Consider the following 14,584-nt stretch of genomic DNA (forward strand, 5'->3'; position numbering starts at 1 on the left):
CTTTAAATTCCACAGGATTACTCACAGTGCGTAAAGTTCAACATATGTATGAGTCTTTGCAGGGTCGAGGCCTAAGTAGACAACATAGAAATGCAAAAGGGAAGAAAGGCAATAAAAAGTACTGTGAGTCAGTAGCGAAGTGTGACACTAGTCTGGGTAGTTCCATGAATTTAATTTAATTAATGTATCCTTATATTTATTTAAAATGGGATTACAAATACTCCCGGAAGGTGAGAACTGGGCTTCAGATTCTTGTTTGGAAGAGCAATATTTTAAGAAAGGATTTAAAGGAGGAGAGTAGACTGTGAGGTGCTCAAAAACAACAGTGATAAGGCCCATTAAATACATAGGTAAAGGTTTCCCTGCCATTTTTATAAAGACACAGCCCTAGGGCTGGATGGTAGAGTCCAAAATTTTTTGCAAGGGATATTAAACTTCATGCTTCAGGGTATAAGCCAATTTCTAACTATTGCAGAGCAAAGTTGCAGTGTTCTGCTAACGTCTACAGGCTTCTAACAAACGTTTCAGCAGATTGCTCAGGCGTTAGGCTGTTCTGGTGACAACAAGGCCTTTAATGGAAGATGCTATGTTTAGGCACAACACATTTCTGAAGGTCGTTTATCAACTTTTTCCTCTCTCAAAGGCAAAGACTCTGAAAATGTGCTCAGCCTTTCTACCAGTGGCATCAGTGTTGCAGAGCTGGATGAGACCTAATGGGGTTGGGGGGAGAGAGGTGATCATCTGTTTCTGTGGAGACAAGACCAGAATTTAAATTGTCCTGTTATTGGCGACTACCATGGGGGTGAATCTGGCCAACAGAGTGCAGTCCTGTCATAAACTATTGTAGGGTTGGGGATTCATATTAGCATTATGTAGGTCTCAGGGATTTATGTTCAAAAAGGACCCTATGGTTAGAAGTACTAAGGGGTATTCTGTCCCTTCAGCAGAAGCAGGGCGGTTCATACTGCCTCCTAGCTGGTTTAATAGTTTTGGAATTCAAAAGCTTGGTAATACCTGTCACTCACAGACCCAGGAGATAGGATCTGTTGCACCTTCTGAGAACAAGAATTACAACTAAGTGTCTTTATGTTCCTTTTTTTTGGTCTTATTTTCCCGAGTAAACATGCCAATGACTAACGATAAAGCTAAGTTTTTCTTTGTCTGTGCTAGTCAGATCTCAGCACCACTTGGAATTTAATTATCTTGGTCTCCCTTGTTGACTGTTGGCATAATGTGTTTAAATGGGGTAAAAACCCCACCCGTAATGATGGAAGTGTTCCAGACTCACTTTCTGAAAGGAAGTTTTCCAAAGGAAACTATATTTTTCTGAAGCTGAAGATACGTTTATAGCTTGCAGGATAAGCAACCCCAAACTAGCTTTGAGTCAGTTGTCAATGTCTGCTTTTAATTTAAAGCAAAATGAAAAGCTGTTTTAGTCTAAGTGTGCTTGTATTAATTAATTTATGCCTAATTATGTGGTTTTGATTAGGGATAAATGGATAAAAGATTGCTCACTCACAGGCTTTTACTCTCCAATCAGATATGTAATAAGTACCTTAGAGCTGATGGTAGCTGAAGACTATATGATTGTCTACTTGAATGGAGCAACACCACGAAGAAAGATGCCTGGATTTGGCTGGATGAAAAAATGTTACCAGATGATTGATAGACGGTGAGCACTGTATATTTTCCTCCTTGACCACACCCACTATTTTAAATGCCACCCTTTGACACTTCTTCTCATTATCGAGCCTGCTCTTAGATTATTGATTGCATATAGTGTTTCTATGTGACATTTTTATTTTTAAGAAGCTGAAGCATTTTTCTTTCCAACTTAGGTTAAGGAAGAATTTGAAATCATTTATAATCGTTCATCCTTCTTGGTTTATCAGAACTATTCTAGCAGTGACACGACCTTTTATAAGGTATGTAATACATATCAGTTTTATTTTTACTCAGTGTCCTTCAAAACATAGAAGCCCATGAATGGTCAGAAATGGCTTTAGCACAGGACTTGCTTGTTCCTGATGGCCTTCCACAGACGCATGCTTAATTTACAAGTCCTTGCACATACTTCCCAGGTCCTGGAAGATGAAGTGTGTATTGGGGTATTTGCAAAACCTTACTACACATGAACAACTGGAGTAAGAAATTGCATACATCATAGGCACCCAGTTGGACACCTGTATTTGTGTGTACAAGTGGGACTCTCTTATTTTTTTAATTGGCCTTAACTGTTAAGGGTATCTTGGACTATCCCTGCACAAAGCCCAAGTGGGTGTTTTATTGAAATTTCTTAGTTAGAAAACTCATGATGTGGATTACTTAATTACTTATTGTCCAGTGGTCAAGCTCCTGATCGGCCCTTAAAAAAAAAGGGCCAGAGAGCAATGACTGAGCAGCACATCCAGCCTGAAGATGAAAATGAAAACAGGCCTTTATCCTCAGTTTCCTTGTAAACGCTGGTTGAAACTATAGTAAAGAACAAAACTGTCAGACACATAGATGAACATAATTTGTTGGGGAATAGTCAACATGGTTTTTGAAAAGGGAAAACATGCCTCACCAATCTACTAGAATTCTTTGAGGGCTCAACAAGCATGTGGACAAGGGGGATCCAGTGGATATAGTGTATTTAGATTTTCAGAAAGCCTTTGACAAGGTCCCTAATAAAAGGCTCTTAAGCAAAGTAAGCAGTCATGGGAGGGAAGGTACTCTGATGGATTGGTAACTGGTTAAAAGATAGGACACAAAGGGTAGGAATAAATGGTCAGTTTCCAGAATGGAGAGAGGTAAATAGTGGTGTCCCCCAGGGGTCTGTACTGGGCTCAGTCCTATTTAATGTATTCATAAATGATCTGGGAAAAGGGGTAAACAGTGAGGTAGCAAAATTTGCAGATGATACAAAACTACTCAAGATAGTTAAGTCCCAGGCAGACTGCGAAGAGTTACAAAAGGATCTCTCAAAACTGGGGGACTGGGCAACAACATGGCAGATGAATTCAGTGTTGATAAATACAAAGTAATTCACATTGAAAAACATAATCCCAACTATACATATAAGATGGGGTCTAAATTAGCTGTTACCACTCAAGAAAGAGATCTTGGAGTCATTGTGAATAGTCCCCTGAAAACATCCACTCAATATGCAGCGGCAGTCAAAAAAGCAAACAGAATGTTGGGAATCATTAAGAAAGGGATATATAATAAGGCAGAAAATATAATATTGCCTCTATATAAATCCATGGTACAGTACGCTCACATCTTGAATACTGCGTGCAGATGTGGTCGCCTTATCTCAGAAAAGATATATTGGGATTGGAAAAGGTTCAGAAAAGGGCAACAAAAATGATTAGGGGTATGGAATGGCTGCCGTACGAGGAGAGATTAATAAGACTGGGACTTTTCAGATTGGAAAAGAGATGACTAAGGAGGGATATGATAGAGGTCTATAAAATCATGACTGATGTGGAGAAAGTAAATAAGGAAGTGTTATTTATTCCTTCTCCTAACACAAGACCTAGGGCTCACCCAATGAAATTAATAGGTAGCAGGTTTAAAACAAACAAAGAGAAGTATTTTTTCATAGAACACACATTCAACCTGTGGAACTCCTTGCCAGAGGATGTTGTGAAGGTGAAGACTATAACAGGGTTAAAAAAAACTAGATAAATTCATGGAGGATAGGTCCGTCAATGACTATTCGCCAGGATGGGCAGGAATGTTGTCCCTAGCCTCTATTTGCCAGAAGCTGGGAATGGGTGACAGGGGATGGACCACTTAATGATTACCTATTCTGTTCATTCACTCTGGGGCACCTGGCAATGGCCACTGTTGGATGACAGGGTACTGGACTAGATGGACCTTTGCTCTGAGCTGTTATGGCTGTTCTTACGTTATAATCAGGTAATTCCTCAGTGAGCACTCACACCAAAAGGGAAGGCTCCACTCCCTATGTTTTCTTTTAGTGGGAGACTGTGAAGGGGGAAATGAAATCATGTGTGGCATTTCTGTGTTTCAGTTCAAAATTCAGCAGCAAGATCCAGTATGTTGGCACGTTGGCAGAACTCAGTGAGCTGATTCCAATGGAATATGTACACATTCCAGAGAGTATTGTCAAGTAAGTGAAGCATAATAAAAAAGAATGTACTTGTACCGGTGAAAAAAGTTACCATCATCCAAGCAAGGTATTGTTATTTGCAAGCCTGAACTATAACCAGATTTTGCTTCTAAATCTGATTTCACATGGAGTGACATGATTATTTGTGATGTTTGGATTGGAGGGCTCGTATTCAAGAGTCTATACGGGAGTTAGAAAACTTTTAATTTTATTAAGAATTATTAAGAGTCAGCATTAATTCAGCTGCACAAGCAGGAGTGAGCCAATTCCAGTTTTGTCTGGTTCCACAAAAATTCCACCCCACTCTGAAGCAGTAAAACATTCAGTCAATGAAACACAAGAAAGAGTTATTATCTAATCAGAACAAACTCTTAATTCACTAATCATAACCTGAAGGCAGGACAGGAAAGCTTAATCCTTTCATGAGTATCCTGCTACATTTTGAATGATTGCTCTGCAGTTAAGTCTTACTGTGCTTTTTGTCTTTAATCTTACTGCACTTAGGACCGAAGCAATAATTTAAAGATAGCCAATTGATAAGATCACTCTCTTTTGCACAGTGAAAGCCCTGGGGCTCACCTATTATCTTTTGTCAAATAATTGGGAAAAGTAACTCATGAGCAAGACTAAAAGAAAATGGAAAACAGCAATTAGCCTGGTGAGGAAACTATATTGCTTCCATAAGTAGTAGTGGGGCAAACAAGGAAATACCTGCCCTGGTTGGAGGTGCTTGTGACATCTCTAAAAGAAAGGTTCTTCACACTAGGGCAGGGGTGGCCAACCTGAGCCTGAGAAGGAGCCAGAATTGACCAATGTACATTGCCAAAGAGCCACAGTAATACATCAGCAGCCCCCCATCAGCTGTTCCCCTGCTCCCAGGGCCTCCTACCCACCTGCAGCCCTGCCAATCAGCACCTCCCAATCAGCTGTTTCCTGATGTGCAGGGAGGGGAGGGGGGAGGAGCGAAGGCACTGCAGGCTCAAGGGAGGGGGTGGGAAGGGATGGAGTGAGGGCAGGGCCTGTGGCAGAGCCAGGGGTTGAGTAGTGAGCACCCGCCCCCGCCTCCCCCCAGCACACTGGAAAGTTGGCGCCTCTAGCTCCAGCCCTGGAGTTGGTGCCTATACAAGGAGCTGCATATTAACTTCTGAAGAGCCGCATGTGACTCCAGAGCCACAGGTTGGCCACCCCTGCACTAGGGTATACATACTCTTCTCTTCGTGCAGATTTATTTTGCAAAGAAGGGGTCTTAGCACACTTCCTTTGCCTTGTTCAAAACCGGGTATGTCTGACACACGGAAGAAAAAAATAATGCATGTCAGAGATAATGTAACTTTGCAATAATGATCCATAAAGAAACTATGATTGACTTCCAAGTTTTTTAATCTTACTAAATAATTTCAGCCTCTCCCTCGTTTTCAGTTCTGCAATAGATGACAATCTGAGATGAGTATCGATGCTGTCCTATATTTCACAAGCTATTCAGTGTAGCTGTCAGAGATGCATACAAAATGCCTCAATCTATATGATAGATTTAACAAACATCTTTCAGTTGCATTTATAAAAAAACATTTGGGTTCAGGGAGCAGGAAATGAGATGTTTTGAGATATGCAAGCTCCTCAGATTCAATAGCTTTGGAAGGCATAGTGATGCTGGTAAAGATAGTTCAGTACAATTGAAGTTCTGGCGAGTAAGATGATGCACAGACAGTGGAGATTTCATTGTCTGTGCGACTACTTTACTGGCAGGATAAATGTGTTGATGAGGCGTAGTTATAATACTCAGCTGGCAGTTTTTGATCTGAAAAAGTTTAAATGGATTCATGTCCCAGACGTGCAAATGCTCTCTACAAATGTCCTCAACCCTTTCTCTTTTATTTTTTTTTTCTTTCTTTCCTTTCTCCTTCTGTACTTCATGGCATCTTTCTTGCCCCTCCCTCCTTGATCCTTTTTTAACTCATTGTCATTCCCCTTGTCTCTTTTCCCCCCTCCCTACTTTTCCTGCACATGTTTCTGTACCTGTACAAGGGGGGTGATCTGAGGGGCCAGGAGATGTGTCTTGCATCCCAGGCTGTAAGTGCACATGCTGCTGCCAGCAGCAAGAAGAGCAGTATACTGTGCTCCAGTTTGCCTCTTCCCTGCCTGCCATGAGGAACCCTGCTCGGATTAGAAGAATTAATGGAGCAGAGACTGCACCAGTTAGCATCCTGGTTCCTTTGTTGAGTAGTGCAGAGTTTGCCTCTTCACCAATAGCAAGTCTGCTGGACCCATGGACAAAAGAAGGATTCATGCCAGTTTTTTACTTGTTTTGTTTTTACTCAGGATGTATTCAAAATAGATTAGGTTTTTGTTTTGTGGTTAGGTTTGGTTTTTAAGTGGAATAAAGTTTGCTCATTTTTCTACTTCTATATTATTTGAATTTATAGATGTTTCCCCTTCATTCACTTTTATCTTGTAAGGTATGATGAAGAGAAGTGTTTTAAGAGAAGAATGAGGTAATATTCTTGCTCTGCAGCTCATGCTACTGTCCATAATGGAGTGAACACGTGTGAACTAGGCTTTCACATATAGGTGACCTCAACAGCTGATTGAGAGAGGTTTCCCGTGCATTTGCTTGTATGTAATTTGCTGTCTTACTTCCCCCTTCGAGCTGTTGAGATCAGCCTCCTTTGCAACTAAAACCTACTACACTGGAAAAATCCTTGACTTGGCTGAGGCTGCAGCTAATTTACTTGTATCTGGTAGAGCAATGGAATGTTTTCAGCTTCGTACAGCGAGCATGCCTCAAACCCCTGCTACTTTTATGTGTCTGCCTCCAGATGAGCTCAACAAGGAGTTACAGAGTAAAAGAGGGTAAAACTGAACAGGCAAAAATGACGCAATATTGAATAGAAGAACCTTAGGGACAGTGCAGAAAATGGAGTGAATATTTTAGAAGCATGTACCTTACTTGTTCTTTGCTCTGCTATTGCTCTGCTTCTCTCTTATGCTCTGCTTGCTTCTTCTTTGTTTCTTCTCTACATCAATAACTTTTACTCATGCAGACTGGATGAAGAGCTGAGGGAAGCATCAGAAACAGCTAAGTAAGACACTATTCAGCTCGCTGCTGGCATTACTTTCACTTGGTTTACAGGAATGGATTGAGTGTAACTTCACATTATGTTTTCCACTGCCGTCAGATCTTCAGTGCTTCAGGACTGAGCCCTGGTACCTCTAGGCTTGGCAGTTGATATCCCCAGCACCTCTGGGCTCGCTGCATCAGTTATGAATGTAAAAAAATGGCTTGAGCCTCGGCACCTAATTACTTGAGCCCCAGCACTTCTTTCATTACAAATTAAGCACTGCAGATCATAATCTGAATTACTGTAGAAGGATGCCACATTTGAGAATCCATTTCCTTCTCTCTCACAAAGGTTTGCTGTTGACGTCAGTGATCAGCAGGGACCTAGTTTTCTGTGATTAAAATACCCCCAAAATTCTCCAATAAAAAAAACCATAAAAACCTCATGTTTTTCTGTGACTAAAATCAAATGCTGAAGTTTAGTTTCCCTAGCCACAATATATATAGGTATCAGTTGAACACAATGGTTTATTGAACCCCGTTTATCTGACCTAATTGGGACCAGTGTCAGCGGGGCTCAGGCTGTCAGCCCCGGTTTGGTTAATACGAAGAACCGGATAATGGAGCCTCAGATAAACAGGGTTCTACCGTATATGTTTTTAGTTTTTCACAAAATGTAAAAAGTAAAGATTGTCTGTGAAAATGCAAATTCCATATTTTTCTGCGGCAAACTGATTTCTAGGATCCCTGCTGATCAGTCCTTTAGAGTAGTTCCTTAAGCATTCCACCTACCCCACTCATGAGATGACTTACTCTATTTATGATATCCAGTGTGGACACTTTTCAAAAACGAAAAATTACACTGATTTACTCAGTGAAGCTGGGCCATGATGTAGCTGAATCACCAGATGGGTTGACTGACATACCCTCAACTGGGTACACAGTAAATCAGTGGTTCAGCTGGGGATCAGACCCTAGTATCCTTCTGGCTCCCATGCCTTTGCTTTGAGCCTAAGACACACTCAGACAGTATGGAAGAAGAGCACTGTAGAAGTCCCTAGATAGAGACACACAACACTTCACTTTCACCAAGTTATGGGTAATGAGAGTGGATACTATGATGACAAAAAAACTTTTAAAATGTGGCCTGTTCCAGATTTCAGTTGGGATAAAGCAATTTTGCAGTGTTCTGGGGCAAATGAGTCTTGAATTAACTGCATGAGCTTTAGCCAGCACAGCCTTAAAATACAATCCTGGTTTTCCATTTCAGATTTATAACTATAGATGACTCAACACTGCCATTTTTGAAGAAGTTAAAATTTATCAAAGATATTAATTCAAATTGCCCTGTAGATGATCAAACTGTTATTCCAATGCTACACCAAAAGCTAAATTATAGTGGGGTTTTTTTTTGTAGAGCATATTTTTTCTTGTGCACATTAGTCATAAGGTCTCTGAAGAAGGGAGTTGCATCTGCAGGTCCTATCTGACTTCTTTCCCTACTTTTTTGGAACCAGCCACTGTTTTTGAAGATTCTCTTCTGTCTCCTCTTTTTGCTTTATGCAGTTTACATTTTCAGCCATGCAGTTTTGTGTCTGTTGTATTGATTCCTGATGCCTCCTCATTTGTGGTCAGACATTCCCATCAAATTCTTTTGAGAATTCAGCCTGTATAGCCACAGAAGAGAAAGGCGACATGTAAAAAACCCAAAATACTTGTATTCACCTTATATACACCAGCTGTTAGTCCGGGAGAAACTTGACTGACTCAGTGCCAGTAGCAAAAGATCACATTTAAATCGCCCTTGTAAACAGCAAATATCTGATATTTGTGTGCATGTGACATCAGGCATTTACCCAGACACCCAAAAATAGGGACAGAAGAAGAACATGGTGAGAAATGGGGCTGCATCCATTCTATTCAAAACATCCTTCTGTGTGCTGTCAGCATTCCGTATGTGCCAAATAAATCAGAATACCTGAGAAGGAAAACTGCATGGGAGAAAATTGCTGTCTTGTTAATAACCTTTCCTGTGTAGATTGCAAGTTAGAGCACAGGAAGTGCAGGGGGAAGTAGAGAGGCACATGGGGACATTATTGTTAGGTGTACAGAGTCTGTTTGTAGTACATTTCCCATCCACAGTCAAATATGTTCTAAGGAAATAGCCATAAAAAGACTCCTCTGAGTTAATCAGTGTAATGTCGCTCACACTGAACTGTTACATTCATGTTAATATTGTTTTATGTTATTACCCAATCACCAGGACTCACTACAGTGAGTTACATCCCAAAATATAATTTCATATTTTAAAAGAGAAAGAAATGCAGAGGAAAATGTTTACTGCTGCCTATTTTCTCTTGAACCCAGAACTAGCTGCCTCTCAAATGAGCCGGAAATGACTTCTATGGAGCAGGAGTAAGAATTTACAACTAATGACAGTTACATTGTTATGTTATTTTATGACCATGCAGTTTGACTCTGAGGGCTGGGTAAACTCCATATAGTTTTTTGCAAAACCAAATGCTTTCCAGTTTTCTTTTCAAGAGCCTAATCTGGGGTTTACAAATAGAAAAAATGGTGTTTCATTGCTGCACTCAAGATGATTGAATTGTACGTATTTATAGTGCAGTGGTGTTTAAAATGTTCTCGCTGCTTTCCAAACAGAGGCAAACACGGTCCTTGTCCTGATGACTGTACAGGTTAAAAACAAAGACATATGGCAGGTGGGGTAGGGTGTGGGGGCGGGGGGGGGAGGTATAAAGTGATCAGGGCGATGAAAGGCACATGTCTCATTAGTTACAAGTTTGTTTTTCAGTGGCACATCCCAAGCTTCTGCTTCAAAGCTCATTGAAGTAAATGGGAGTCATTCCATTTATTTTAATGAGCTCTGGATCAGGCTTTAAATTCCCCTCTTCTCTTGATGTGCTTCACAGCAATCCCTGACTTCATTTCCAGTGTGTTTATGCCCCTCCTTCCCAAAATTGGACTTGGGTAATGGGAGCAGTTCAATGATCATTCAGTTGTTAACACTGAGGCAGTATTTTGGCACACGGCTCCTAAAGCCACATCATAACCGAAGCAGGTGAGCAGAGGCCCATCTTGTGTGGCTGCAAAAGTGTGTAAGGTTCTTTCTTGCACTGCCAATTCCTGTCATTGGCAGTAGCCTGTGCAGGGCAGCAGGTTCCACAGAACTGCTTTGTGCCCCACCTGCACAGGTGGGTGGGAAGGGGTGCATTATGGGTAGACCCTTGGCAGTGCACTGGGCTGTGTAGCAGTGTGTTATAATACTGCGCCCAGGATAGACACAGCACTGTTTAATACCTTCCTCAGAGCACTGGAAAGACCAGGATGGAGGTTGGGACACTCAGGGTCACAATGTCCCCTTCAGACTGCTCCAGGGGCAGCACAACAGCATGCTGCCCTGTACTTAGGGTGAATTATAACATCATGATCTTGTCTATAATGAGTTGGAAACGTGCCAAAACAGGGAATAATGGGATTTTTCATTGACACTGTTTTTTTTTTACTCAGCTGTATAATTCAGGGAAAATATAGATTCTACCCTTAAAATGACCACTTGAGCCATGCAAGAATTACCACTTTTGTGTGAAATTTCATTTAAAGTTTTGCAATTTCATTTTGCTTCACGGTCCCACAACCTTGGCTTTTCAATGAAGTTTTGCAATGTTTCATTGTGAAACCCCCAATCTTTATTGAAAGAATATTCCAAATTTTGAAGGGTTTTCCCTAAAAATGTCAATTTTTAAAATTAAAATCAGGAAAATGGACACATTTTCCAAAATTTAAAAATGCAAAAAAAGTATGAAGATTTTAGTGTAGATGTAATTGATACTTTATACAGTTCCATTGACTTCCAGTACCTATCAGCTGTTGAACCGTTTCCCCTAACGTTGCTTTCACTATTTCACGGTGGACTAATTATACATATCAAAATATTCTATTAAGCACATTCTAAGTTGCATCAAACAAAAAAACGTGTCTCTAACGTACAAAACAGCACTCCCAAGGTATTAGTTCCTAATTCAGGAAGCAGTATAGCATTACTGGTTCATTGAACAATTCTGTTCTTTTACTAGCACAATTATAAACAAGTAAGCAGATAGGTAAGTAAGTAAGCAGACTTCCCCTGGAGAACTGACATGTGGAATAAGAAGGAACCATTTTTATATAGTCGCTTTTCAGAATAAAACTATACTTTACGCTGTCTCAGGGTCGTACCTGGTATCTGTGGCAGAACCAAGAATAGAACCCTGGCCTGCAGACCTGTGCCCCTATTAAAAACACATGCACATCTCTCTCCCCCTCCCCCCCAACGCACAGGATACCTAGTGAAGACTTCAGCTTTGTACATACTATCACTTTGGTCAGTAAAACTTCTATCGGCCAGCAATGTGAAAAAACACCTCCCTGGCTGACATAGGTTTCACCAGCAAAAGCACTAGTGTGGACAGTGCTATGTCATCAGGAGAGGGTCTCCTGCTGACAGAGCTAACACGGCTCGTTGGGTGTGGTTTAATTATGCCGGCAGGAGAGCTCTCTCCTGCCAGCAAAGAGCGCTACGCGGGAGATGGTACAGCGACACCACTGTAGCAGTACAACTGTGCCTCTGTAAGGGTCGTAGCGTAGCCATAGCCTCAGTTTCAGAGCTCTGTGGAAAAAAAATGTACCACTGTCAAAACAGATTTTAAAAATAATCGTGGGGTTTGACAAAAAAGCAATAAAATAAAATGTGTGGCATCACCAATTTTTCTGTTTTCCACAAAAGACTGGTTTTGCAGCAAAAATGACACAGTTCGTCGATGAGAACAGCAAATTTTCATTGGGTCTAATGTGTGAACATTTGGGATGAATTCCAAGCTGAACTCTTGCTGTTTCTCATGCCAAAAAAGTGTGTGTCCATTTTCCAAAATGGCAAAAATTCACCCTTGTTCATAATCATAAATTCTTGCAAAAAATCAGTTTTCACCCATAAACGTCCTCTCATTGATACTGATAGTTTTGCACAAATCTGTTCAATATCCCTTCTGCTGAAACCTCTCTGGAGTCTGCCTAGCCCTTAGCTTGTTGTGTTTTTTTCTTTATATCCATTTGGAAGGTTTTTGTCTGGTGGTGTGCTCTCATGTTTTCCGTTTTTGTGGTTTGAATGACAACTTTCTTTCTTTTTTTTTTCTCTTTAAACAAAGTACTCAGTACGCTGAAGCATTTTGCATGTTTTAAAAACAATACTGATCTTGTGAGACCATAAATATGCAGTATGCCTCTAGGAGAGCTTTACAGCAGCTCTGTATTCTACAAAGAAAAATAATGATCTAATGTGGTGGCAGCTCCTTAGTCTAAAGCATACCAATGAAACTGGGGGATGGATTCATCAAAGGCATAATGGGGAGATATTTTCCAGATTTGTAAATTTTAACTAATAAGTGCTCTGCTTATTACAATGAGAAACAGCATCACTTACAGACAGATGTATTGCTGATTACTTGGTGCCCTGATTCCCAATTACCCTAATTGCCCTAATTACTTGGTGTGGGAATGGGAACAGGGACATGGAAGGAATGAACGAGGGCTTCACAAGATACTTCTCACATCCCAAATCCATGAAGCTCCCTTCCTAAAGAACACTGCAGGGCCAGAGGTTAGGTAGGGGCACATTCAGGGGTTAGGAGGATGGGTTGGATACGGGGAACTTCTGCTGTCCCTGGCAAGGCTCTCAGGGACCCAAGAGAATTCTCATTCACCAGCCATTTTGGAGTTAATGGTGGTAGAATCATCCATTCCAGGATTTCTGTTCCTTCCCTTCAGAGGAAGAAATGTATACAAGGGGTGTAGCCAAAGGCTGCAGCAGAAAGCATGGCAGGGGGAAGTCCATCTTGAAGGATCACTGGGGTACTGCAGGGATATGCTCTACTTTTCCCATGGATGCATCAAGTTTGCAGGCTGCACTTCCCCTCAATGAACCTTGCTGTATTTTTAGAGATCAAAGCCTTTTAAAATATATTTATGGAAAATGGCACATAGAGGTACAGTAGACAATGCACTTCAGCATGGAGAAAACACTGACCTTCTACAAATATTGACATTTGGGAATAATTATCAGTCTATCGATTTCTTCATTTTCATGGCAGAAAGTTCCATAAATAATGTCTGTATATTATTCCTTTAAGGAATCGACCTCTCTGCTTTAAAATGATATAGTGCAAATATAAATCTACATTCATTTCCATTTATAATTATATCATTAACTCCACATAGTATATCTCAGATTTCAGTAATCCGCATGCTTGAGCAAATGGATGAGTTGCCCATTTGTGCTGGCAGGGATATTGTATGTCTGCATTGCAAGTTTATTTTAAATTCCTGTAAATATGCCCACATTGCTGCCAGTGCTTCTTGAAATGGATGGCAAAAATGTGCTTCTGAATACATCCTTAATGAAGCCATTGTGTAGCCCAGTCCCCACCCCACACACACACACTTAGGGCCCAATTCTACTCCTACCGCAATCAACGAGAATTTGGCAATTGACAACAAAGGGAGCAGCATCAGGCCTTTAAATTTTCCATATTAAGTAGAAGCAAGATAGGGCCCAAAGGGACTGTCTAAAGTATTTAACACTGGAGCACTGAAGTCAACGAGAGTGCTCAGCACACTGCAGGACTGGAACCTCAAGACTGAGAAAAGTAGCAGCAATGTGTTGCATAGCACTGAATTATTGTTTTGTTTTGTTTATTTTAAAGACTTGATGTGACGCTGCGAAAAGAAAAACCATAACTTCCAGGCACTTGAAGAAGAGCGGTTGTCTGCATCTGTCTCCCTGACACAGAAGGCCATGGAGGAAGGGGCAGTTTGGTTCATTTCTTTTCGGTTTATGATTAGCTCCGTGCTATTCAGAATTTCTGAAGAAAGCTAAGGGCTCGACCCTGTTGCCATAGAGGCTGCAGGCTTTTGCTCTCACTTTGTTTATTATCTTCAGAGGTGTCGTTTGCAATAAGAAAATTGATTTAATTTAGCACTGTTTTATGTAACTGTGTATATTTTTAATTTAAAAATATCAGAGTTAACCAACAATGTGCCTCAAGGGTAATTCAGTGGAACCCTCACAAGAGAGTAGTTATGTTTTGTCTTCAGTATTTTATGCCTAGCTTAATAAAGTGGTATTATTACAGTAAACACTCTTAGCTTAGTTTGTTTCACGGATTAGCTGTAACGCTACTGTTTAAAATATATCTAGAGATAGTTTATATTTTTCTCTGATTGTGTTGATAGCTCTTGCTGTCTGCGAAACTCTGCTTGTTCAGGTTGTGCTACTGATGACTTTACACAATCATTTGCTTGGCCAGAGAGAAGCCTACTTTTTTAATAAATATATGAGTCATTAAAGAGAT

The 14,584-nt window shown here is 40.6% G+C and overlaps 1 protein-coding gene across 4 annotated transcripts in view; it reads left to right on the forward strand.

The window, feature by feature from the left end:
* Positions 1-14,369, forward strand: part of PRUNE2 (prune homolog 2 with BCH domain) — a 182,521-nt gene extending 168,152 nt beyond the window's left edge. Inside the window, exons 14-20 of one of the 4 annotated variants that reach the window (XM_075128716.1) lie at positions 1,541-1,672; positions 1,839-1,925; positions 4,022-4,120; positions 6,577-6,612; positions 7,162-7,200; positions 9,546-9,593; positions 13,937-14,369. In XM_075128716.1, coding sequence (XP_074984817.1) covers positions 1,541-1,672; positions 1,839-1,925; positions 4,022-4,120; positions 6,577-6,612; positions 7,162-7,200; positions 9,546-9,593; positions 13,937-13,970 — 475 coding nt within the window. In that variant the 3' untranslated portion in view covers positions 13,971-14,369. The remainder of the gene's footprint in view (positions 1-1,540; positions 1,673-1,838; positions 1,926-4,021; positions 4,121-6,576; positions 6,613-7,161; positions 7,201-9,545; positions 9,594-13,936) is intronic. The other 3 variants (XM_075128717.1, XM_075128718.1, XM_075128719.1) reach the window with 3 other exon arrangements.
* The last annotated feature ends 215 nt before the right edge of the window (positions 14,370-14,584 follow it).

Source organism: Caretta caretta, chromosome 5 (assembly GCF_965140235.1).
Source record: "Caretta caretta isolate rCarCar2 chromosome 5, rCarCar1.hap1, whole genome shotgun sequence".
Lineage (NCBI taxonomy): Eukaryota > Metazoa > Chordata > Testudines > Cheloniidae > Caretta > Caretta caretta.